Source organism: Pristiophorus japonicus, chromosome 4, assembly GCF_044704955.1.
Source record: "Pristiophorus japonicus isolate sPriJap1 chromosome 4, sPriJap1.hap1, whole genome shotgun sequence".
NCBI classification, from domain to species: domain Eukaryota; kingdom Metazoa; phylum Chordata; class Chondrichthyes; family Pristiophoridae; genus Pristiophorus; species Pristiophorus japonicus.
The window spans coordinates 169,210,680-169,232,653 of NC_091980.1; the positions used below are offsets into that span (position 1 = coordinate 169,210,680).

At 48.5% G+C, this 21,974-nt stretch overlaps 1 protein-coding gene across 1 annotated transcript in view; it reads right to left on the reverse strand.

Annotated features, from left to right (window-relative positions):
• Positions 1–21,974, reverse strand: part of mapkbp1 (mitogen-activated protein kinase binding protein 1) — a 284,611-nt gene that overhangs the window by 59,280 nt on the left and 203,357 nt on the right. Inside the window, exon 13 of the mRNA XM_070878826.1 lies at positions 9,495–9,606. Coding sequence (XP_070734927.1) covers positions 9,495–9,606 — 112 coding nt within the window. The remainder of the gene's footprint in view (positions 1–9,494; positions 9,607–21,974) is intronic.

Here is a 21,974-nt window from a genome sequence, read left to right on the forward strand (position 1 = left end):
GCCCCCTGGATCCTTGCTCAAATATGGCTTCCAAATTCATAGATGTAATGTCTGCACCGTGTGAGTATGCTCACAGGTTGGTAGAGCTGTTGAGTTGTGAGTGGCTCAGCCAGTCACGTGATGTTCACAAGACTCAATAAAACTCCAGCCAATTGGGTTCGGGGGATCCACGATGAGGCAGGTGGTTGTGAGCCTGGTGGATGAACTGGTAATGTGTAGTGTGACTGTTAAACCTTTGTTAATACACCAACTAGTTCTTAATAGCTGTATTGACCAAGGGTCACAGACCCGAAACATTAACTCTGTTACTCTCCACAGATGCTGCCTGGCCCGCTGAGATTTCCAGCATTTTGTGCTTTTATTTCAGATTCCAGCATCCGCAGTATTTCACTTTTGGATTAGTTCTTAATAGTATTGCTATGAATTCTTAAGCAAAGAACCCATGAAGAAAATACATTACAGTGGACTTCTCTGGCTGTCAGGACTACACTTCTCCATTGGAATACTCTAGACTACACTGTAAGACTCAGCTGCTGTGAATTTGACTCAGTTGCTTAAGTTTCAAAGTAACTTTGTCCAGGCGACAGCCCATCCCCCAGTGCTGCTTCCACATGTTGAGCATGTGACTGCCCCCACTGGGTTTTCAGCTTTCTTTTATTACAGCCTGGTTCCTGGCCAGAAATTCACTTTCCTGGGCTGACGTCCACCGCCTCTGGATCCAGTGGTGACCTCTGTTGTGTTCATGCTCTATTTGTTTGTTACAGTTCACAGGATGGGTATTAGGACCCTACGGGTGCTATTCACGGTTGCTGTACTCATGCTGGTTCATGCCGGTTTGGGGACTCCATTTTGGGTTGTATAAAAGCACAGTTAAGTTAAGTTACATTACTCCTGGCTCAGTTTGTCAGTTATTTATGTGTACAAATATAATTTGGCGACAAGGATGATTCAAATTAACCTCCCCACTCCCCCGCCTTTCCTCTCCACACCCGAGGCCCTCCAATCCCGTGGCCGAGATGGATAAAAAGTTTTTCTACCTACATCACGGCGACAACGTAACACCAGCTCACTGCCGTGCAATACTTATCCACTGCCTCGGCACCGAAGGCCAATGCATCTTTGGCCAAATCGAAGACGTGGAGTCCTACGACAAAGTGGTAAGCGCCCTCGAGAAATATTTTGGGACAAAGAAAAGTAGCGTGATGGAGAGATATCAATTTCGTAAAAGGTGGCAAGAGAACGGTGAGCCAATCAAACAGTGCATCATTTCATTAACTGAACTGGCCGCTACGTGTAACATTGGAGCACTCACAGAGGAAATGATCAGGGTTCAAATTATTGAGAAAACAACGATCCCCCGCATTCAGGAACATTGCAAATGGAGGATGATAAATTGACATTGTACAAAGCAACTAATTTGGCCAACCAAATCGAATCAGCACTTTCCGATTCAAAAGCGATCAGATCCCCTGCTCCCGCTGTGCATCAGACTGCAGCTACTGCCCATGTGCAAGGCATTCGTCCAAAGTGGAAATCACAGCAGAGACCCAGGGCTAGTAGTAAGCTGCCCACTACGGACCGCGGGCTTAACTTCCACTGCTTTAACTGTGGGGACAAATCACACTCAGCAAAGAGTCCTAACTGCCCTGCACGTGAGAAGAAATGCTCTGCATGTGGTAAAATGAACCATTTTGCTAGTGTCTGTCAATCATTGCAGCATATTCGACATGTGGACAACCCCGATAGTGATAAACCCAGTATGGTTTACACTGTTAGTGACATTTCGCACATCGGTTCGGGCAAATTCAAGAACTGTGATGTAAACATTGAAGGCACGCCCATCTGCCTCCTCATTGACCTTGGAGCCAAAGTCTCCATATTGAGCGAGGCTGTGTACAAAACCCACTTCACTCACTGTCAACTGCAGCCTGCAACTTCCACTCTACATGCGTACTCCAACTCCAAAAGTGAGGTACTTGGGGTCATATCTGTCCCGATATACTACAAGGACATAACATTGGAGAATGTTTCCTTTCATGTCGCGAAGGGACGAAGCCTCATGGGTGTTGACCTTTTTGACAAGCTGGGGTTCAAAGTTTACGACCTATCTGGCACACCTGTGTACACGGTGGACTTTGACAAACAATATCCCTCAATCTTCACAGGGTTTGGAGTGACAACAAAATTCTGCCATCATCCCTGCGTTGACCCTTCCGTCAAACCGGTTACACAGCGACTTCGCCGTCTCCCGTTTGCGGTTCGCGACCAAGTATCCGCAGAATTAACGCGACTCAAATCTCAGGGAATTATTGAGAGCATCGACTCCTCAACCTGGATCTCGAAGTTAGTCATTGCTTGGTGTAAAAATGGGGAGATCTGCCTATGCATCGACCTGAAAGAGGTCAATAAGGCCATCAACCCCATCTTCCTACCATCGACGAACTGTCTTCAGAATTCCACTGCTCAGTTGTTTTCACGAAACTCGACATGTGCCGTAGTTACCTGAAAATACCCCTAGTGGAGGACAGCAAACTGCTCACGCATTCACGACGCATGATGGTCTGTATCAGTATTGACGCATGCCCTACAGACTATCTTCTGCACCAAGTACATCTCAGAAGATTGTCACTACTATGCTAGCAGGCATAGAGAGAGCCCTCAATCTGCTTGACGATATCATCGTCCATGGACGGACAATGGAAGAACATGACCAACATTTCCTTGTTGTAGTACATGACCTGCATTCCAAATGGCCAGAAATCGCTACAACAAGTTCAGTGACCTCATCAACGATCGTCACTATTCTGCAGCGTATGTTCACGAAGTAGGGCCTCCTAGCGGTCATAATCACTGTCAATGGACCACAGTTTGTATCCGACCAGTTCGCAGATTTCCTCACTCGTTATGCTATCGAGCATCGTCTTGCTGCTCGGTACAATCCTCAAAGCAAGGGAGGCGTTGAGTGATTTAACCGGGTCATCAAAGAGGGTTTGAAAGGCAACCTCGCAGCAGGCCAAACATTCGACGAAGCGGTTCAAACCATTCTCCGCACATACTGTTCGACAAAGCACTCGCTAACGGGGAAGACATCCGCTGAGCTCATGATTGGGTGGAATCTTCACTGGCTACTGGACATTCTCAAACCCCCAGCCAAACCTAGTGCGAAGATAACCACACTCGCATCCCAGATTTCGGAACACCAACGAAAAGCGAGTTGTACACTGACACAAAACGACGCGCTCAGAAGCCCCAACGGAAGAACGGAGATTGGGTCAGAGTTAAACGCCCAAACCAGAATCATAAGCTCGCATCTTCACTTTCGCCTCCAAAACAGATCAGGCGAAAGTTGAGCCCTCACACCTACAAGTTCAATGATGGAACTCGATGGAATGCTCGTAGACTGATCCCAACTCAGGCCAATAGACCAGCAGGATGGAACAGAGGCACTGTTCTGTTTCCCAACCGAAAACCTCAATCAAACACCGCAAGCTCCACGCCGGTCTCAGCGTATCAGAACACAGCCTGGCTATCTCAAGGACTTTGTCTGTACATTGACTGTGGTTTTAAAAAGGGGGTAAATATGTTGTGTCTGTAAACGCCTGTCCCTACAGTACAGATTCACACGAGGCACATACTGAAGTCAAGGTCACTCAGGACCTGCACCTTTGTTACACCACACTTGCCTGAGACCTGTGCTTATATACCTGTCTGGCACAGGTATCCAGTGTCTCCTGCAAGTGCACCCCTGGTGGTAAGGTAAGCTTGTGGTTACAGGTCATCTCTAGTTACAGTCATGTATAGCATGGTAAGATACAGTTATGTACAGTAGTGTGAGATACATGACATCACCCTCCCCCAAGGTCTTATTGTCTTTATAGATTCAGTCTCTCAGGTGGTCTACGCTCTCGTGTGGAGCGTCTTAGTTGTGGTTCAGTTGTTTGCCTTGGTGCCTGTTTTTCTTTCGGTGTGATTGCTGGTATCTCGCCTGGGCTGTCTGTTTCGTTCAGTATGATTGTTGGTGTCTCGCCTGGGCTGTCTGTTGGGATTGCCCTTTCCTCAGGTTGTTCCCTCTGTCTGTCCACCAGGTGTGGTGCGAGTTCCACATTGTAGTCTGCCTCTGGTTCCGCAGTGTTGTTGGTAAATCTGCTTTTGACTTGGTTTACATGCCTCCGGCAGGTTTGGCCATTGTCCATTTGTACCACCAGTAGCCTGTTTCCTTCCTTGCCTGTTACTGTCCCTGCAAGCCATTTGGGACCCCTGCCATAGTTTAGCACAAACACTTTGTCCCTTATCTCATTCCAACTCCCCCTCGAATTTTGGTCATGGTACTCGGTTAGCTTACGGCGCTTTGCCTCAACGATTTCATGCATGACTGGAAGGATTAATGACAGCCTTGTCTTTAAGGTCCGTTTCATCAATAGTTGCGCGAGGGGAACTCCAGTCAATGAATGTGGACGAGATCTGTATGCCAGCAGCAGTCGCGACAGGCGGCCCTGCAGCGTAGGACCTTGGATTTTGTGCATGCCTTGTTTAATGATCTGCACTGCTCGTTCTGCCTGGCCGTTGGAGGCCGGTTTGAACGGTGCCGTCCTAACGTGATTTATGACGTGGTCACTCATAAAATCTTGGAATTCTGCGCTGGTGAAGCACGGACCATTATCACTGATCAATATGTCAGGAATGCCGTGCATTGCGAACATGGTTCCAAGGCTCTCCACAGTGGTGGAGGTGTTGCTCGAGTTTAAAATGGTGCATTCAACCCACTTAGAAAATGCATCTACAACAACAAGGAACATTTTGCCCATGAATAGGCCCGCATAGTCTACGTGCACCCACGACCACGGTTTGGTGGGCCAGGGCCTCAGGGGGGCCTCCCTGGGGGCATTTATGAGTTGGGCACAAATGGTGCACCGTCTGACGCAGAGCTCCAAGTCTGCGTCAATGCCAGGCCACCAGACGTGGGAACTGGCTATGGCCTTCATGAGAACGATCCCCGGATGTTCGCGGTGGAGCTCCCGGACAAATGCCTCTCTGCCTCGCAGAGGCATAACTACTCGGCTGCCCCACATCAGGCAGTCTGCTTGTAGTGACAGCTCATGCATGTGCCTATGGAAAGGTTTGATCTCCTCAGGGCAGGCATCACGAGCCTCTGCCCAGTCACCAGTTAAGACACATCTTTTTACTAGGGATAACGTGGGGTCGCTGGTCGTCCAGGCTCTGATTTGGCGAGCCGTCATGGGCGAACCTGTGGACTCAAAGGCATTGATTGCCATGACTATCTCACAGTCCTGTTCGTCAGACCCTTCCGTGGTCACCAGGGGTAGCCTGCTAAGCGCGTCGGCACAGTTGTCTGTGCCTGGTCTGTGCCTTATGGTGTAATTGTAAGAGGCCAGCATGAGTGCCCACCGTTGAATGCGCGCCGAGGCGTTGGCGTTTATTGCCTTGCTCTCGGATAGTAGGGATGTGAGGGGCTTGTGGTCGGTTTCTGACGCGAACTTGACCCCGAAAAGGTATTGGTGCATCTTTTTGACACCGTACACGCACGCGAGTGCCTCCTTCTCCACCATTCCGTACCCGCGCTCCGCCCGCGAAAGTGACCTGGAGGCATAGGCAATGGGTTGTAATTTGCCCGCACTATTGACATGTTGTGAAATACACCCGACCCCGTACGCTGACGCATGTGAGAACTAGCTTTTTACCTGGATCAAAGAAAGCCAAAATACTGTTGGAACACAGAAGGTTGCGTGCCTTATTGAAGACGCGTTCTTGGGCGTCCCCTCAAAACCAATCGCACCCCTTTCTGAGTAGCATGTGGAGAGGCTCCAGCAGCATGCTTAAGTTCTGCGTAAAGTTCCCAAAGTAATTGAGTAGCCCGAGAAAGGCACGCAGTTCTGAGACATTCCGGGCCTGGGTGCCAGACGATTTGCTTCGGTTTTGGATTCTGTTGGGCGGATTCCATCAGCGACAATCCTTCTGCCCAAAAATTCAACCTCGGGTGCGAGAAACAGGCACTTGGATTTCTTAACTCTTAGGCCTACCCGTTCCAATCGCTTTAGTACTTCCTCCAAATTGCGGAGATGAGAGTCGGTGTCCCTGCCCGTGATGAGTATGTCGTCTTGAAACACAACCGACCCCAGGATGGACTTGAGCAGGCTCTCCATGTTGCACTGGAATATAGCAGCTGCCGACCAGATGCCGAATGGGCATCAATTGTACATGAAAAGGCCTCAATGTGTATTGATGGTGGTGAGTAGCTTAGACTTGTCGGTCAATTCTTGCGTCATATACGCAGATGTGAGATCTAGTTTTGAGAAAAATTTTCCTCCAGCCAATGTGGCAAATAAGTCCTCTGCTCTGGGTAGCTGGTATTGGTCCTGTAGGGAGACTCTGTTTATGGTAGACTTGTAATCCCCACAGATTCGTACGGATCCATCAGGCTTCATGACTGGAACGATGGGACTTGCCCAGTCGCTAAATTCCACAGGTGATATAATGCCTTCCCGCAGAAGCCTGTCCAGCTCATGTTCAATCTTTCCCTCATCACATAGGGCACAGCTCTAGCCTTGTGATGGACCGGTCTAGCATCCTGTGTGATGTAGATTTTGACTTTAGCCCCTTTGAAAGTGCCCACACCTGGCTGAAAGAGATGTTCAAATCGACTTAAAACTGTTGAACAGGAGGTCCGTTCCTCTGATGACATGGCGTGAACATCATCCCATTTCCAGTTTAGTTTTGCCAGCCAGCTTCTCACCAGCAGTGCTGGGAGAACTCCGGGGACAATCCACAGGGGAAGTCGGTTCACTGTCCCTTTGTGTGTGACTGAGAGCATGGCGCTGTCAAGGACTGGGACGATTTCTTTGGTATAGGTCCTTAGTTTGGTGTCGACCCTTGTGAGCTTTGGTCTGTCTCTTTTGTGCAGCCACAGCTGTTCAAATTGTTGAGCGCCCATGAGAGATTGACTCGCTCCCGTATCCAGCTCCATGTTGACGGGTAACCCGTTGAGTAGAACCCTCATCATTATTGGAGGCGTCTTGTTGTAAGAGCAGTGGCCATTGATCGTGTTGACCCGCTGTACCTTGGTGTCCCAGGTACTGTCCCCACTGTCTTCTGGTCCACTTTCCGACCCTTCTGATTCGTATACCAGCCGAGCTGCCATTTTTCTGCACATGCGGGCCAGATGCCCTGTATAGTCACAGTTTCTGCAAACAGCATGCTGAAATCGATACCCCCTTGATGAGTGCCTTCCCCCACATCTCCAGCACAGACCGCTTCCATTGTTTCCAAAGGATGAGCTGTGTCTGGCTGATCTCTCTTGAGCTTCTCTCAGTTTGTAGTTGATTGCTCGCATTGTGGGTTGATGAGGTGTGAAAGGCCGTTCATGTGGCCCTTGATGGCTTCTGGTGCCACTGCCTGCTGTTGAGGGCCTGCTCTCCTGCCTTTGTCTGTGTGTGGGGGTAGCGGCTCGTTTCACGCTGTGAACCCCTTGTTCCGATGTTTTGTTAGTTGTCGTGCCTGCAGTGTAGATCAATCTCGTCTCTTCTTCTCCTGCCAAGAATGTCTGTGCAACCAGTGCTGCTGCCTCTAGGGTCAAGTTCTTGGTCTCTATGAGCTTTCAGAATATGCCTGCGTGGCCTATTCCTTCAATAAAAAAGTCTCTCAGTACTTCTCGCCTTAGTTCATTGGATAACTCACATAAGCTAGCCAACCTCTGAAGTTCCACCACGAAATCGGGTATGCTCTGGGCCACATAGCGTCTGTAGTTGTAGAACCGGTGTCTGGCCATGTGTAGGCTGCTCGCTGGCTTCAGGTGGTCTCTTACCAGTGTGCTCAACTCTTCAAACGACTTGCTTGCTGGTTTCTCGGGTGCCAGCAGGTCCTTCATTAAGGCGTATGTTTTCGAGCCATAGCTGGTCAAGAGATGGGCTCTTCTCTTGTCTGCTTTATCGTCGCCGAACTAGTCTTTGGTTACGAAGCTTTGCTGCAGCCTTTCTATAAAGTCCTCCCAATTATCTCCAGCATTGTATTTTTCCTCTGAGCCGTTGTTCGCCATTCTGTGGATTCTGTAATCCCGTAACTCGTCGCCACTGTAAAGTCCTGTCCCTGCAGTACAGATTCACATGAGGCACATACTGAAGTCAAGGTCACTCAGGACCTGTACCTTTATTACACAGCTCTTCAATGCCACACTTGCCTGAGACCTGTCCTTATATACCTGTCTGGGACAGGTATCCAGTGTCTCCTGCAAGTGCACCCCTGATGGTAAGATAAGCTAGTGGTTACAGGTCATCTCTAGTTACAGTCATGTAGAGCATGGTAAGATACAGTTATGTACAGTAGTGTGAGATACATGACAGTGTCCATATTCTATTTCTTTGTTACAGCTCACAGGATTGTATTAGGACCCTGTGGGAGCTATTCACACACTGCTGTACTCATGCTGGTTCATGCTGGTTTGGTGACTCCATTTTGGGTTGTATAAAAGCACAGTTAAGTTAAGTTACATTACTCCTGGCTCAGTTTGTCAGTTATTTACGCGTATACAACATAACACTTTGCCATGGTTTTTCTGCCCCGCGATCAATTCTGCATGCCTCCTCTATCTTCATTCCCACAGAGATATCTCTGGTAGTGCGTCCTCCGATACTCTACCCTTCAAATAGCTCCTGGACTTCACCCGCCCTCCACAACTGTCTCCGAACCCGGACATCGGTTTGTTAATGCTCCAACCTGACCCCACCCTATCTACATCAACTTTATTACACCGCGGGACCTCGTAACGCTGGATTCCCTCCTATTGCCTCCTCTCTATTCCCCGCTTACAACCAGGATATGTGTGTGTCATAATCTTGCTACATAACCAGGCCTATTTAACTGGAGTCTCGCTCTGTCCACTCGTGTGCAGGTTTTGGCTGCCGCTCTGGACCCGAGTCCAGCACTCCAATTTTCCCTTTTTTCCTTATTTTCTCCTTCCCCCCGCTCTCTCCTGTTGTCATGCCTTCCTTCATTTCTCCCCTCGTGGGTACTCTGCACTCCCAAATTGCTAGCACAACCCTTCCGCAATCCTCAGCCTTCCTGCACTTCGACTGCCGTCCGGGGCTTGATTCCCTCTTCGATAAGCCTACAGACACCCCCTGTGCCTCACTTGCCCTCCTTACGAGCAGTAACCCCAACTGCCCCATCCTACTGCCTCGCCAGTCTCCCTGCTGACAGCTAATCTTTCCAACTTCCTTCCGAGTCCCAGTGATGTAGTTGTTCCACCCTCTGCCTTCCCTGCTCTCCTGGAGATAGGATAAATCTTCCGCTCCCTCACACAACCAGGCATCGACACGCTGAGAGCTTCCGATTGATGGACGATGAAGCTTGCAAGTGGGGGATGGAGGGCGAACATATTTGAAAACAGGAGGGCCACAATTGTTTTGGAAGCACCAATAATCAAGCGAGGACAGTTAACAGCAGGCCGCTACCTGGTGGTGGGTTTGAGCGCAACCTCTTACCTGAGTGGCCAAACATGGTGGCAACACACTCGCCAGTGTAAAAGTCAAAGATGGAGAGGTTCTTATCAGAGCAGCTGGTGGCAATGTACAGTCCGGAGGGATCGATTTGAACCTGAAACAGATAGACGTAACATACCATCAATAATTACTCACGAATCTGCATCATAGAGAGTGAGTGTGGGTCAGTACACACAGTGAGAGTCAGTACACACAGTGGGAGTCAGTACACACAGTGAGGGTCAGTACACACAGTGAGGGTCAGTACACACAGTGAGGGTCAGTAAACAGTGAGGGTCAGTACACACAGTGAGAGTCAGTACACACAGTGAGGGTCAGCACACAGTGTGGATCATTACACACAGTGAGGGTCAGTAGACAGTATGTATCAGTACACACAGTATGGGTCAGTATACACAGTGTGGGTCAATATACACAGTGTGGGTCAGCATACACAGTGTGTGTGGGTCAGTATACAGTGTGGGTCAGTACACGCTGTGTGGGTCAGTACAAAGTGTGGGTCAGTATACACAGTGTGGGTCGGTACACACAGTGTGGGTCAGTACACAGTGTGGGTCAGTATACACAGTGTGGGTCAGTACACACAGTGTGTGCGGGTCAGTATACAGTGTGGGTCAGTATACACAGTGTGGGTCAGTATTCACACTGTGGGTCAGTATACACAGTGTGGGTCAGTACAGGGTGGGTCATTATACACAGTGTGGGTCAGTACACAGTGTGGGTCAGTATACACAGGGTGGGTCAGTATACACAGTGTGAGTCAGTATACTCAGTGTGGGTCAGTATACACAGTGTGAGTCAGTATACACAGTGTGGGTCAGTATAGACAGTGTGGGTCAGTACGCACTGTGGGTCAGTATACACAGTGTGGGTCAGTATACACAGTGTGGGTCAGTACATACTGTGGGTCAGTATACACAGTGTGGGTCAGTATGCACAGTGTGGGTCAGTACACATTGTGGGTCAGTATACACAGTGTGGGTCAGTACAAAGTGTGGGTCAGTATACACAGTGTGGGTCAGTACAAAGTGTGGGTCAGTATACACTGTATGCGTCAGTATACACAGTGTGGGTCAGTATATAGTGTGGGTCAGTATATACTGTGGGTCAGTATACACAGTGTGGGTCAGTATACACAATGTGAGTCAGTACACAGTGTGGGTCAGTATGCACAGTGTGGGTCAGTATGCACAGTGTGGGTCAGTACACACTGTGGGTCAGTACACACAGTGTGGGTCAGTATACACAGTGTGGGTCAGTATACACAGTGGGTCAGTACACACAGTGTGGGTCAGTATACAGTGTGGGTCAGTACACAATGTGGGTCAGTACACACAGTGTGGGTCAGTATACACAGTGGGTCAGTACACACAGTGTGGGTCAGTACATACTGTGGGTCAGTATACACAGTGTGGGTCAGTATACACAGTGGGTCAGTACACACAGTGTGGGTCAGTATACAGTGTGGGTCAGTACACAATGTGGGTCAGTAAACACAGTGTGGGTCAGTACAGGGTGGGTCAGTATACACAGTGTGAGTCAGTATACTCAGTGTGGGTCAGTATACACAGTGTGGGTCAGTACACACAGTTTGGGTCAGTATACACAGTGAGGGTCAGTATGCACAGTGTGTGTCAGAATACACATTGTGCGTCAGTATACACAGTGTGGGTCAATACACAGTGTGGGTCGGTATACACAGTGTGGGTCAGTACACAGTGTGGGTCACTATACACAATGTGGGTCAGTATACACAGTGTGGGTCAGTACAGGGTGGGTCAGTCTACACAGTGTGAGTCAGTATACTCAGTGTGGGTCAGTATACACAGTGTGGGTCAGTATGCACAGTGTGGGTCAGTATGCACAGTGTGGGTCAGTACACACTGTGGGTCAGTATACACAATGTGGGTCAGTATACACAGTGTGGGTCAGTATACACAGTGTGGGTCAGTACATACTGTGGGTCAGTATACACAGTGTGGGACAGTATACACAGTGGGTCAGTACACACAGTGTGGGTCAGTATACAGTGTGGGTCAGTACACAATGTGGGTCAGTACACACAGTGTGGGTCAGTATACACAGTGGGTCAGTACACACAATGTGGGTCAGTAAACACAGTGTGGATCAGTACATACAGTGTGGGTCAGTATACACAGTGAGGGTCAGTATACACAGTGTGGATCAGAATACACATTGTGCGTCAGTATACACAGTGTGGGTCAGTACACAGTGTGGGTCAGTACACAGTGTGGATCAGTATACACAGTGTGGGTCAATACACAGTGTGGGTCAGTATATACTGTATGCGTCAGTATACACTATGTGAGTCAATATATAGTGTGGGTCAGTATACACAGTGTGGGTCAGGATACACAGTGTGGGTCAGTACAAAGTGTGGGTCGGTATACTCAGTGTGGGTCAGTACACAGTGTGGATCAGTATACACTGTAAGCGTCAGTATACACAGTGTGGGTCAGTACACAGTGTGGGCCAGTATACACGGTGTGGGTCAGTACACTTTGTGGGTCAGTACACACAGTGCGAGTTAGTATACACAGTGAGGGTCAGTATACATAGTGTGGGTCAGTATACACAGTGTGGGTCAGTATACGTAGTGAGGGTCAGTACACAGTATGGGTCAGTATACAGAGTCGGTCAGTATACATAGTGTGGGTCAGTATACACAGTGTGGGTCAGTACAAAGTGTGGGTCAGTATACACTGTATGCGTCAGTATACACAGTGTGGGTCAGTATATAGTGTGGGTCAGTATATACTGTGGGTCAGTATACACAGTGTGGGTCAGTATACACAATGTGAGTCAGTACACAGTGTGGGTCAGTATGCACAGTGTGGGTCAGTATGCACAGTGTGGGTCAGTACACACTGTGGGTCAGTATACACAGTGTGGGTCAGTATACACAGTGTGGGTCAGTATACACAGTGGGTCAGTACACACAGTGTGGGTCAGTATACAGTGTGGGTCAGTACACAATGTGGGTCAGCACACACAGTGTGGGTCAGTATACACAGTGGGTCAGTACACACAGTGTGGGTCAGTACATACTGTGGGTCAGTATACACAGTGTGGGTCAGTATACACAGTGGGTCAGTACACAGTGTGGGTCAGTATACAGTGTGGGTCAGTACACAATGTGGGTCAGTAAACACAGTGTGGGTCAGTACAGGGTGGGTCAGTATACACAGTGTGAGTCAGTATACTCAGTGTGGGTCAGTATACACAGTGTGGGTCAGTACACACAGTTTGGGTCAGTATAGACAGTGAGGGTCAGTATGCACAGTGTGTGTCAGAATACACATTGTGCGTCAGTATACACAGTGTGGGTCAATACACAGTGTGGGTCGGTATACACAGTGTGGGTCAGTACACAGTGTGGGTCACTATACACAATGTGGGTCAGTATACACAGTGTGGGTCAGTACAGGGTGGGTCAGTCTACACAGTGTGAGTCAGTATACTCAGTGTGGGTCAGTACACACAGTGTGGGTCAGTATGCACAGTGTGGGTCAGTATGCACAGTGTGGGTCAGTACACACTGTGGGTCAGTATACACAATGTGGGTCAGTATACACAGTGTGGGTCAGTATACACAGTGTGGGTCAGTACATACTGTGGGTCAGTATACACAAGTGGGACAGTATACACAGTGGGTCAGTACACACAGTGTGGGTCAGTATACAGTGTGGGTCAGTACACAATGTGGGTCAGTACACACAGTGTGGGTCAGTATACACAGTGGGTCAGTACACACAATGTGGGTCAGTAAACACAGTGTGGGTCAGTACTTACAGTGTGGGTCAGTATACACAGTGAGGGTCAGTATACACAGTGTGGATCAGAATACACATTGTGCGTCAGTATACACAGTGTGGGTCAGTACACAGTGTGGGTCAGTACACAGTGTGGATCAGTATACACAGTGTGGGTCAATACACAGTGTGGGTCAGTATATACTGTATGCGTCAGTATACACTGTGTGGGTCAATATATAGTGTGGGTCAGTATACACAGTGTGGGTCAGGATACACAGTGTGGGTCAGTACAAAGTGTGGGTCGGTATACTCAGTGTGGGTCAGTACACAGTGTGGATCAGTATACACTGTAAGCGTCAGTATACACAGTGTGGGTCAGTACACAGTGTGGGCCAGTATACACGGTGTGGGTCAGTACACTTTGTGGGTCAGTACACACAGTGCGAGTTAGTATACACAGTGAGGGTCAGTATACATAGTGTGGGTCAGTATACACAGTGTGGGTCAGTATACGTAGTGAGGGTCAGTACACAGTATGGGTCAGTATACAGAGTCGGTCAGTATACATAGTGTGGGTCAGTATACACAGTGTGGGTCAGTACAAAGTGTGGGTCAGTATACACTGTATGCGTCAGTATACACAGTGTGGGTCAGTATATAGTGTGGGTCAGTATATACTGTGGGTCAGTATACACAGTGTGGGTCAGTATACACAATGTGAGTCAGTACACAGTGTGGGTCAGTATGCACAGTGTGGGTCAGTATGCACAGTGTGGGTCAGTACACACTGTGGGTCAGTATACACAGTGTGGGTCAGTATACACAGTGTGGGTCAGTATACACAGTGGGTCAGTACACACAGTGTGGGTCAGTATACAGTGTGGGTCAGTACACAATGTGGGTCAGTACACACAGTGTGGGTCAGTATACACAGTGGGTCAGTACACACAGTGTGGGTCAGTATACAGTGTGGGTCAGTACACAATGTGGGTCAGTACACACAGTGTGGGTCAGTATACAGTGTGGGTCAGTACATACTGTGGGTCAGTATACACAGTGTGGGTCAGTATACACAGTGGGTCAGTACACAGTGTGGGTCAGTATACAGTGTGGGTCAGTACACAATGTGGGTCAGTAAACACAGTGTGGGTCAGTACAGGGTGGATCAGTATACACAGTGTGAGTCAGTATACTCAGTGTGGGTCAGTATACACAGTGTGGGTCAGTACACACAGTTTGGGTCAGTATACACAGTGAGGGTCAGTATGCACAGTGTGTGTCAGAATACACATTGTGCGTCAGTATACACAGTGTGGGTCAATACACAGTGTGGGTCGGTATACACAGTGTGGGTCAGTACACAGTGTGGGTCACTATACACAATGTGGGTCAGTATACACAGTGTGGGTCAGTACAGGGTGGGTCAGTCTGCACAGTGTGAGTCAGTATACTCAGTGTGGGTCAGTACACACAGTGTGGGTCAGTATGCACAGTGTGGGTCTGTATGCACAGTGTGGGTCAGTACACACTGTGGGTCAGTATACACAATGTGGGTCAGTATACACAGTGTGGGTCAGTATACACAGTGTGGGTCAGTACATACTGTGGGTCAGTATACACAGTGTGGGACAGTATACACAGTGGGTCAGTACACACAGTGTGGGTCAGTATACAGTGTGGGTCAGTACACAATGTGGGTCAGTATACACAGTATGGGTCAGTATACACAGTAGGTCAGTACACACAGTGTGGGTCAGTACATACTGTGGGTCAGTATACACAGTGTGGGTCAGTATACACAGTGGGTCACTACACACAGTGTGGGTCAGTATACAGTGTGGGTCAGTACACAATGTGGGTCAGTAAACACAGTGTGGGTCAGTACATACAGTGTGGGTCAGTATACACAGTGAGGGTCAGTATACACAGTGTGGATCAGAATACACATTGTGCGTCAGTATACACAGTGTGGGTCAGGATACACAGTGTGGGTCAGTACAAAGTGTGGGTCGGTATACTCAGTGTGGGTCAGTACACAGTGTGGATCAGTATACACTGTAAGCGTCAGTATACACAGTGTGGGTCAGTACACAGTGTGGGTCAGTACACAGTGTGGGCCAGTATACACGGTGTGGGTCAGTACACTTTGTGGGTCAGTACACACAGTGCGAGTTAGTATACACAGTGAGGGTCAGTATACATAGTGTGGGTCAGTATACACAGTGTGGGTCAGTATACGTAGTGAGGGTCAGTACACAGTATGGGTCAGTATACAGAGTCGGTCAGTATACATAGTGTGGGTCAGTATACACAGTGTGTGTGGTTCAGTATACAGTGTGGGTCAGTACACATAGTGTGGGTCAGTATACAGTGTGGGTCAGTACACACAGAGTAGGTCAGTATACAGTGTGAGTCAGTATACACAGTGTGGGTCAGTACACAGTGTGGGTCAGACACAGTGTGTGCGGGTCAGTATACAGTGTGGGTCAGTATACAGTGTGAGTCAGTATACACAGTGTGGGTCAGTACAGGGTGGGTCAGTATACACAGTGTGAGTCAGTATACACATTGAGGGTCAGTATACATAGTGTGGGTCAGTATACACGGTGTGCATCAGTATACACAGTGTGGGTCAGTATACACTGTATGCGTCAGTATACACAGTGTGGGTCAGTATACACAGTGTGGGTCAGTATACACAGTGTCGGTCCGTATACACAGTGTGGGTCAGTATACGTAGTGAGGGTCAGTACACAGTATGGGTCAGTATACAGTGTGGGTCAGTACACACAGAGTGGGTCAGTATACAGTGTGAGTCAGTATGCACAGTGTGGGTCAGTACACAGTGTGGGTCAGTACACACAGTGTGTGCAGGTCAGTATACAGTGTGGGTCAGTATACAGTGTGAGTCAGTATACTCAGTGTGGGTCAGTACAGGGTGGGTCAGTATACATAGTGTGAGTCAGTGTACACATTGAGGGTCAGTATACACAGTGTGCATCAGTATACACAGTGTGGGTCAGTACACAGTGTGGGTCAGTATACACAGTGTGGGTCAGTATACAGTGTGAGTCAGTGTACATAGTGTGGGTCAATATACACAGTGTGGGTCAATATACACAGTGTGGGTCAGTACACAGTGTGGGTCAGTACACACAGTGTGTGCGGGTCAGTATACAGTGTGGGTCAGTATACAGTGTGAGTCAGTATACACAGTGTGGGTCAGTATACACAGTGTGGGTCAGTATATGCAGTGTGGGTCAGTACACACAGCGTGGGTCACTACACAGTGAGGGTCAGTATACACAGTGTGGGTCAGTACATACTGTGGGTCAGTACAGGGTGGGTCAGTATACACAGTGTGAGTCAGTATACACAATGTGGGTCAGTATACACAGTGTGGGACAGTGTACACAGTGGGTCAGTATACACACCGTGGGTCAGTATACACAGTGAGGGTCAGTAGGGTCAGTAGACACAGTGTGGGTCAGTATACACTGTGTGAGTCAGTATACACAGTGAGGGTCAGTATACACAGTGTGGGTCAGTATACACAGTGACTGTCAGTACACACTGTGGATCAGTATACACAGTGTGGGTCAGTATACGCAGTGGGTCAGTATACAAACTGTGGGTCAGTACACACTGTGGCTCAGTATGCACAGTGTGGCTCAGTATACACAGTGTGGGTCAGTACACACAATGAGGGTCAGTAAGCACAGTGTGGGTCAGAATACACATTGTGCGTCAGTATACACAGTGTGGGTCAATACAAAGTATGGGTCGGTATACACAGTGTGGGTCAGTACACAGTGTGGGTCAGTATACACTGTGTGGGTCAGTACAAAGTGTGGGTCGGTATACACAGTGTGGGTCAGTACAAAGTGTGGGTCAGTATACACTGTATGCGTCAGTATACACAGTGTGGGTCAGTATATAGTGTGGGTGAGTATACACAATGTGGGTCAGTATATACTGTGGGTCAGTATACACAGTGTGGGTCAGTATGCACAGTGTGGGTCAGTACACACTGTGGGTCAGTATACACAGTGTGGGTCAGTACAGGGTGGGTCAGTATACACAGTGTGAGTCAGTATACACATTGAGGGTCAGTATACACAGTGTGCATCAGTATACACAGTGTGGGTCAGTATACACTGTATGCGTCAGTATACACAGTCTGGGTCAGTATACACAGTGTGGGTCAGTACACACAGTGTCTGCGGGTCAGTATACAGTGTGGGTCAGTACACACAGTGTGGGTCAGTACAGGGTGGGTCAGTATACACAGTGTGAGTCAGTATACACAGTGAGGGTCAGTGTACACAGTGTGGGTCAGTATACACTGTGGGTCAGTATACACAGCGTGGGTCAGTATATAGAGTGGGTCAGTATACAAACTGTGGGTCAGTACACATTGAGGGTCAGTATACACAGTGTGGGTCAGTATACACAGAGTGCGTCAGTATACACAGTGTGGGTCAGTGCAGGGTGGGTCAGTATACACAGTGTGGTTCAGTATATGCAGTGTGGGTCAGTATACAACGTGGGTCAGTACACACAGCGTGGGTCACTACACAGTAAGAGTCAGTATACACAGTGTGGGTCAGTACATACTGTGGGTCAGTATACACAGTGTGGGTCAGTACATACTGTGGGTCAGTATACACAATGTGGGTCAGTATACACAGTGTGGGTCAGTACATACTGTGGGTCAGTATACACAGTGTGGGACAGTGTACACAGTGGGTCAGTATATACTGTGGGTCAGTATACACAGTGTGGGTCAGTATGCACAGTGTGGGTCAGTACACACTGTGGGTCAGTATACACAGTGTGGGTCAGTACAGGGTGGGTCAGTATACACAGTGTGAGTCAGTATACACATTGAGGGTCAGTATACACAGTGTGCATCAGTATACACAGTGTGGGTCAGTATACACTGTATGCGTCAGTATACACAGTCTGGGTCAGTATACACAGTGTGGGTCAGTACACACAGTGTCTGCGGGTCAGTATACAGTGTGGGTCAGTACACACAGTGTGGGTCAGTACAGGGTGGGTCAGTATACACAGTGTGAGTCAGTATACACAGTGAGGGTCAGTGTACACAGTGTGGGTCAGTATACACTGTGGGTCAGTATACACAGCGTGGGTCAGTATATAGAGTGGGTCAGTATACAAACTGTGGGTCAGTACACATTGAGGGTCAGTATACACAGTGTGGGTCAGTATACACAGAGTGCGTCAGTATACACAGTGTGGGTCAGTGCAGGGTGGGTCAGTATACACAGTGTGGTTCAGTATATGCAGTGTGGGTCAGTATACAACGTGGGTCAGTACACACAGCGTGGGTCACTACACAGTAAGAGTCAGTATACACAGTGTGGGTCAGTACATACTGTGGGTCAGTATACACAGTGTGGGTCAGTACATACTGTGGGTCAGTATACACAATGTGGGTCAGTATACACAGTGTGGGTCAGTACATACTGTGGGTCAGTATACACAGTGTGGGACAGTGTACACAGTGGGTCAGTATATACTGTGGGTCAGTATACACAGTGTGGGTCAGTATGCACAGTGTGGGTCAGTACACACTGTGGGTCAGTATACACAGTGTGGGTCAGTACAGGGTGGGTCAGTATACACAGTGTGAGTCAGTATACACATTGAGGGTCAGTATACACAGTGTGCATCAGTATACACAGTGTGGGTCTGTATACACTGTATGCGTCAGTATACACAGTCTGGGTCAGTATACACAGTGTGGGTCAGTACACACAGTGTCTGCGGGTCAGTATACAGTGTGGGTCAGTACACACAGTGTGGGTCAGTACAGGGTGGGTCAGTATACACAGTGTGAGTCAGTATACACAGTGAGGGTCAGTGTACACAGTGTGGGTCAGTATACACTGTGGGTCAGTATACACAGCGTGGGTCAGTATATAGAGTGGGTCAGTATACAAACTGTGGGTCAGTACACATTGAGGGTCAGTATACACAGTGTGGGTCAGTATACACAGAGTGCGTCAGTATACAAACTGTGGGTCAGTACACATTGAGGGTCAGTATACACAGTGTGGGTCAGTATACACAGAGTGCGTCAGTATACACAGTGTGGGTCAGTGCAGGGTGGGTCAGTATACACAGTGTAGTTCAGTATATGCAGTGTGGGTCAGTATACAACGTGGGTCAGTACACACAGCGTGGGTCACTACACAGTAAGGGTCAGTATACACAGTGTGGGTCAGTACATACTGTGGGTCAGTATACACAGTGTGGGTCAGTACATACTGTGGGTCAGTATACACAATGTGGGTCAGTATACACAGTGTGGGTCAGTACATACTGTGGGTCAGTATACACAGTGTGGGACAGTGTACACAGTGGGTCAGTATACAGTGCGGGTCAGTATACAGTGCGGGTCAGTAAACAGTGTGGGTCAGTATACAGTGTGAGTCAGTATACACAGTGTGGGTCAGTACAGGTTGAGTCAGTATACACATTGAGGGTCAGTATACACAGTGTGGGTCAGTATACACAGTGTGCATCAGTATACACAGTGTGGGTCAGTATACACTATGCGTCAGTATACACAGTGTGGGTCAGTATACACAGTGTGGGTCAGTACACACAGTGTGGGTCAGTACAGGGTGGGTCAGTATACACAGTGTGGGTCAGTATACACAGTGTGGGTCAGTACACAGTGTGGGCCAGTATACACAGTGTGCGTCAGTATACACAGTGTGAGTCAGTATACACAGTGTGAGTCAGTATACACAGTGTGGGTCAGTATACACAGTGTGCGTCAGTATGCACTGTGGGTCAGTATACACAGTGTGGGTCAGTATACACTATGCATCAGTATACACAGTGTGGGTCAGTATACACTATGCGTCAGTATACACAGTGTGGGTCAGTATACACAGTGTGGGTCAGTACACACAGTGTGGGTCAGTACAGGGTGGGTCAGCATACACAGTGTGGGTCAGTATACACAGTGTGGGCCAGTATACACAGTGTGCGTCAGTATATACAGTGTGAGTCAGTATACACAATGTGAGTCAGTATACACAGTGTGCGTCAGTATGCACTGTGGGTCAGTATACACAGTGTGGGTCAGTATACACTATGCATCAGTATACACAGTGTGGGTCAGTATACACTATGCGTCAGTATACACAGTGTGGGTCAGTATACACAGTGTGGGTCAGTACACACAGTGTGGGTCAGTACAGGGTGGGTCAGTATACACAGTGTGGGCCAGTATACACAGTGTGCGTCAGTATATACAGTGTGAGTCAGTATACACAGTGTGAGTCAGTATACACAGTGTGCGTCAGTATGCACTGTGGGTCAGTATACACAGTGTGGGTCAGTATACACTATGCGTCAGTATACACAGTGTGGGTCAGTATACACAGTGTGGGTCAGTACACACAGTGTGGGTCAGTACAGGGTGGGTCAGTATACACAGTGTGGGTCAGTATATACAGTGTGGGTCAGTACACACAGTGTGGGCCAGTACACAGTGTGCGTCAGTATACACAGTGTGAGTCAGTATACACAGTGTGAGTCAGTATACACAGTGTGGGTCAGTATACACAGTGTGCGTCAGTATGCACTGTGGGTCAGTATACACAGTGTGGGTCAGTAACACAGTGTGGGTCAGTATACACAGTGTGGGTCAGTACATACTGTGGGTCAGTATACACAGTGTGGGTCAGTACACAGTGTGGGCCAGTATACACAGTGTGAGTCAGTATACACAGTGTGGGTCAGTACGCACTGTGGGTCAGTATACACAGTGTGGGTCAGTATACACAGTGTGGGTCAGTACATACTGTGGGTCAGTATGCACAGTGTGGGTCAGTACATACTGTGGGTCAGTATACACAGTGTGGGTCAGTATACACAATGTGGGTCAGTACATACTGTGGGTCAGTATACACAGTGTGGGTCAGTATACACAGTGTGGGTCAGTACATAGTGTGGGTCAGTATACACAGTGTGGGTCAGTACACAGTGTGGGCCAGTATACACTGTGTGGGTCAGTATACACAGTGCGGGTCAGTACACAGTGTGGGTCAGTATACACAGTGTGGGTCAGTATACACAGTGTGGGTCAGTACATACTGTGGGTCAGTATACACAGTGGGTCAGTACACAGAGTGTGGGTCAGTTTACAATGTGGGTCAGTACACAGTGTGGGTCAGTATACACAGTGTGGGTCAGTATACACAGTGTGAGTCAGTATACACAGTGTGGGTCAGTACACAGTGTGGGTCAGTACACACTGTGGGTCAGTGCACACTGTGGGCCATTATACACAGTGTGGGTCAGTATGCACAGTGTGGGTCAGTATGCACAGTGTGGGTCATTACACAGTGTGGCTCAGTATACACAGTGTGGGTCAGTACATACTGTGGGTCAGTATACACAGTGTGGGTCAGTATACACAGTGTGTGTCAGTACATACTGTGGGTTAGTATACACAGTGTGGGTCATTACACACAGTGTGGGTCAGTACACAGTGTGGGTCAGTACACAGTGTGGGCCAGTATACACAGTGTGGGTCAGTACACAGTGTGGGTCAGTACACACTGTGGGCCATTATACACAGTGTTGGTCAGTTTACAGTGTGGGTCAGTATACACAGTGTGGGTCAGTATACACAGTGTGG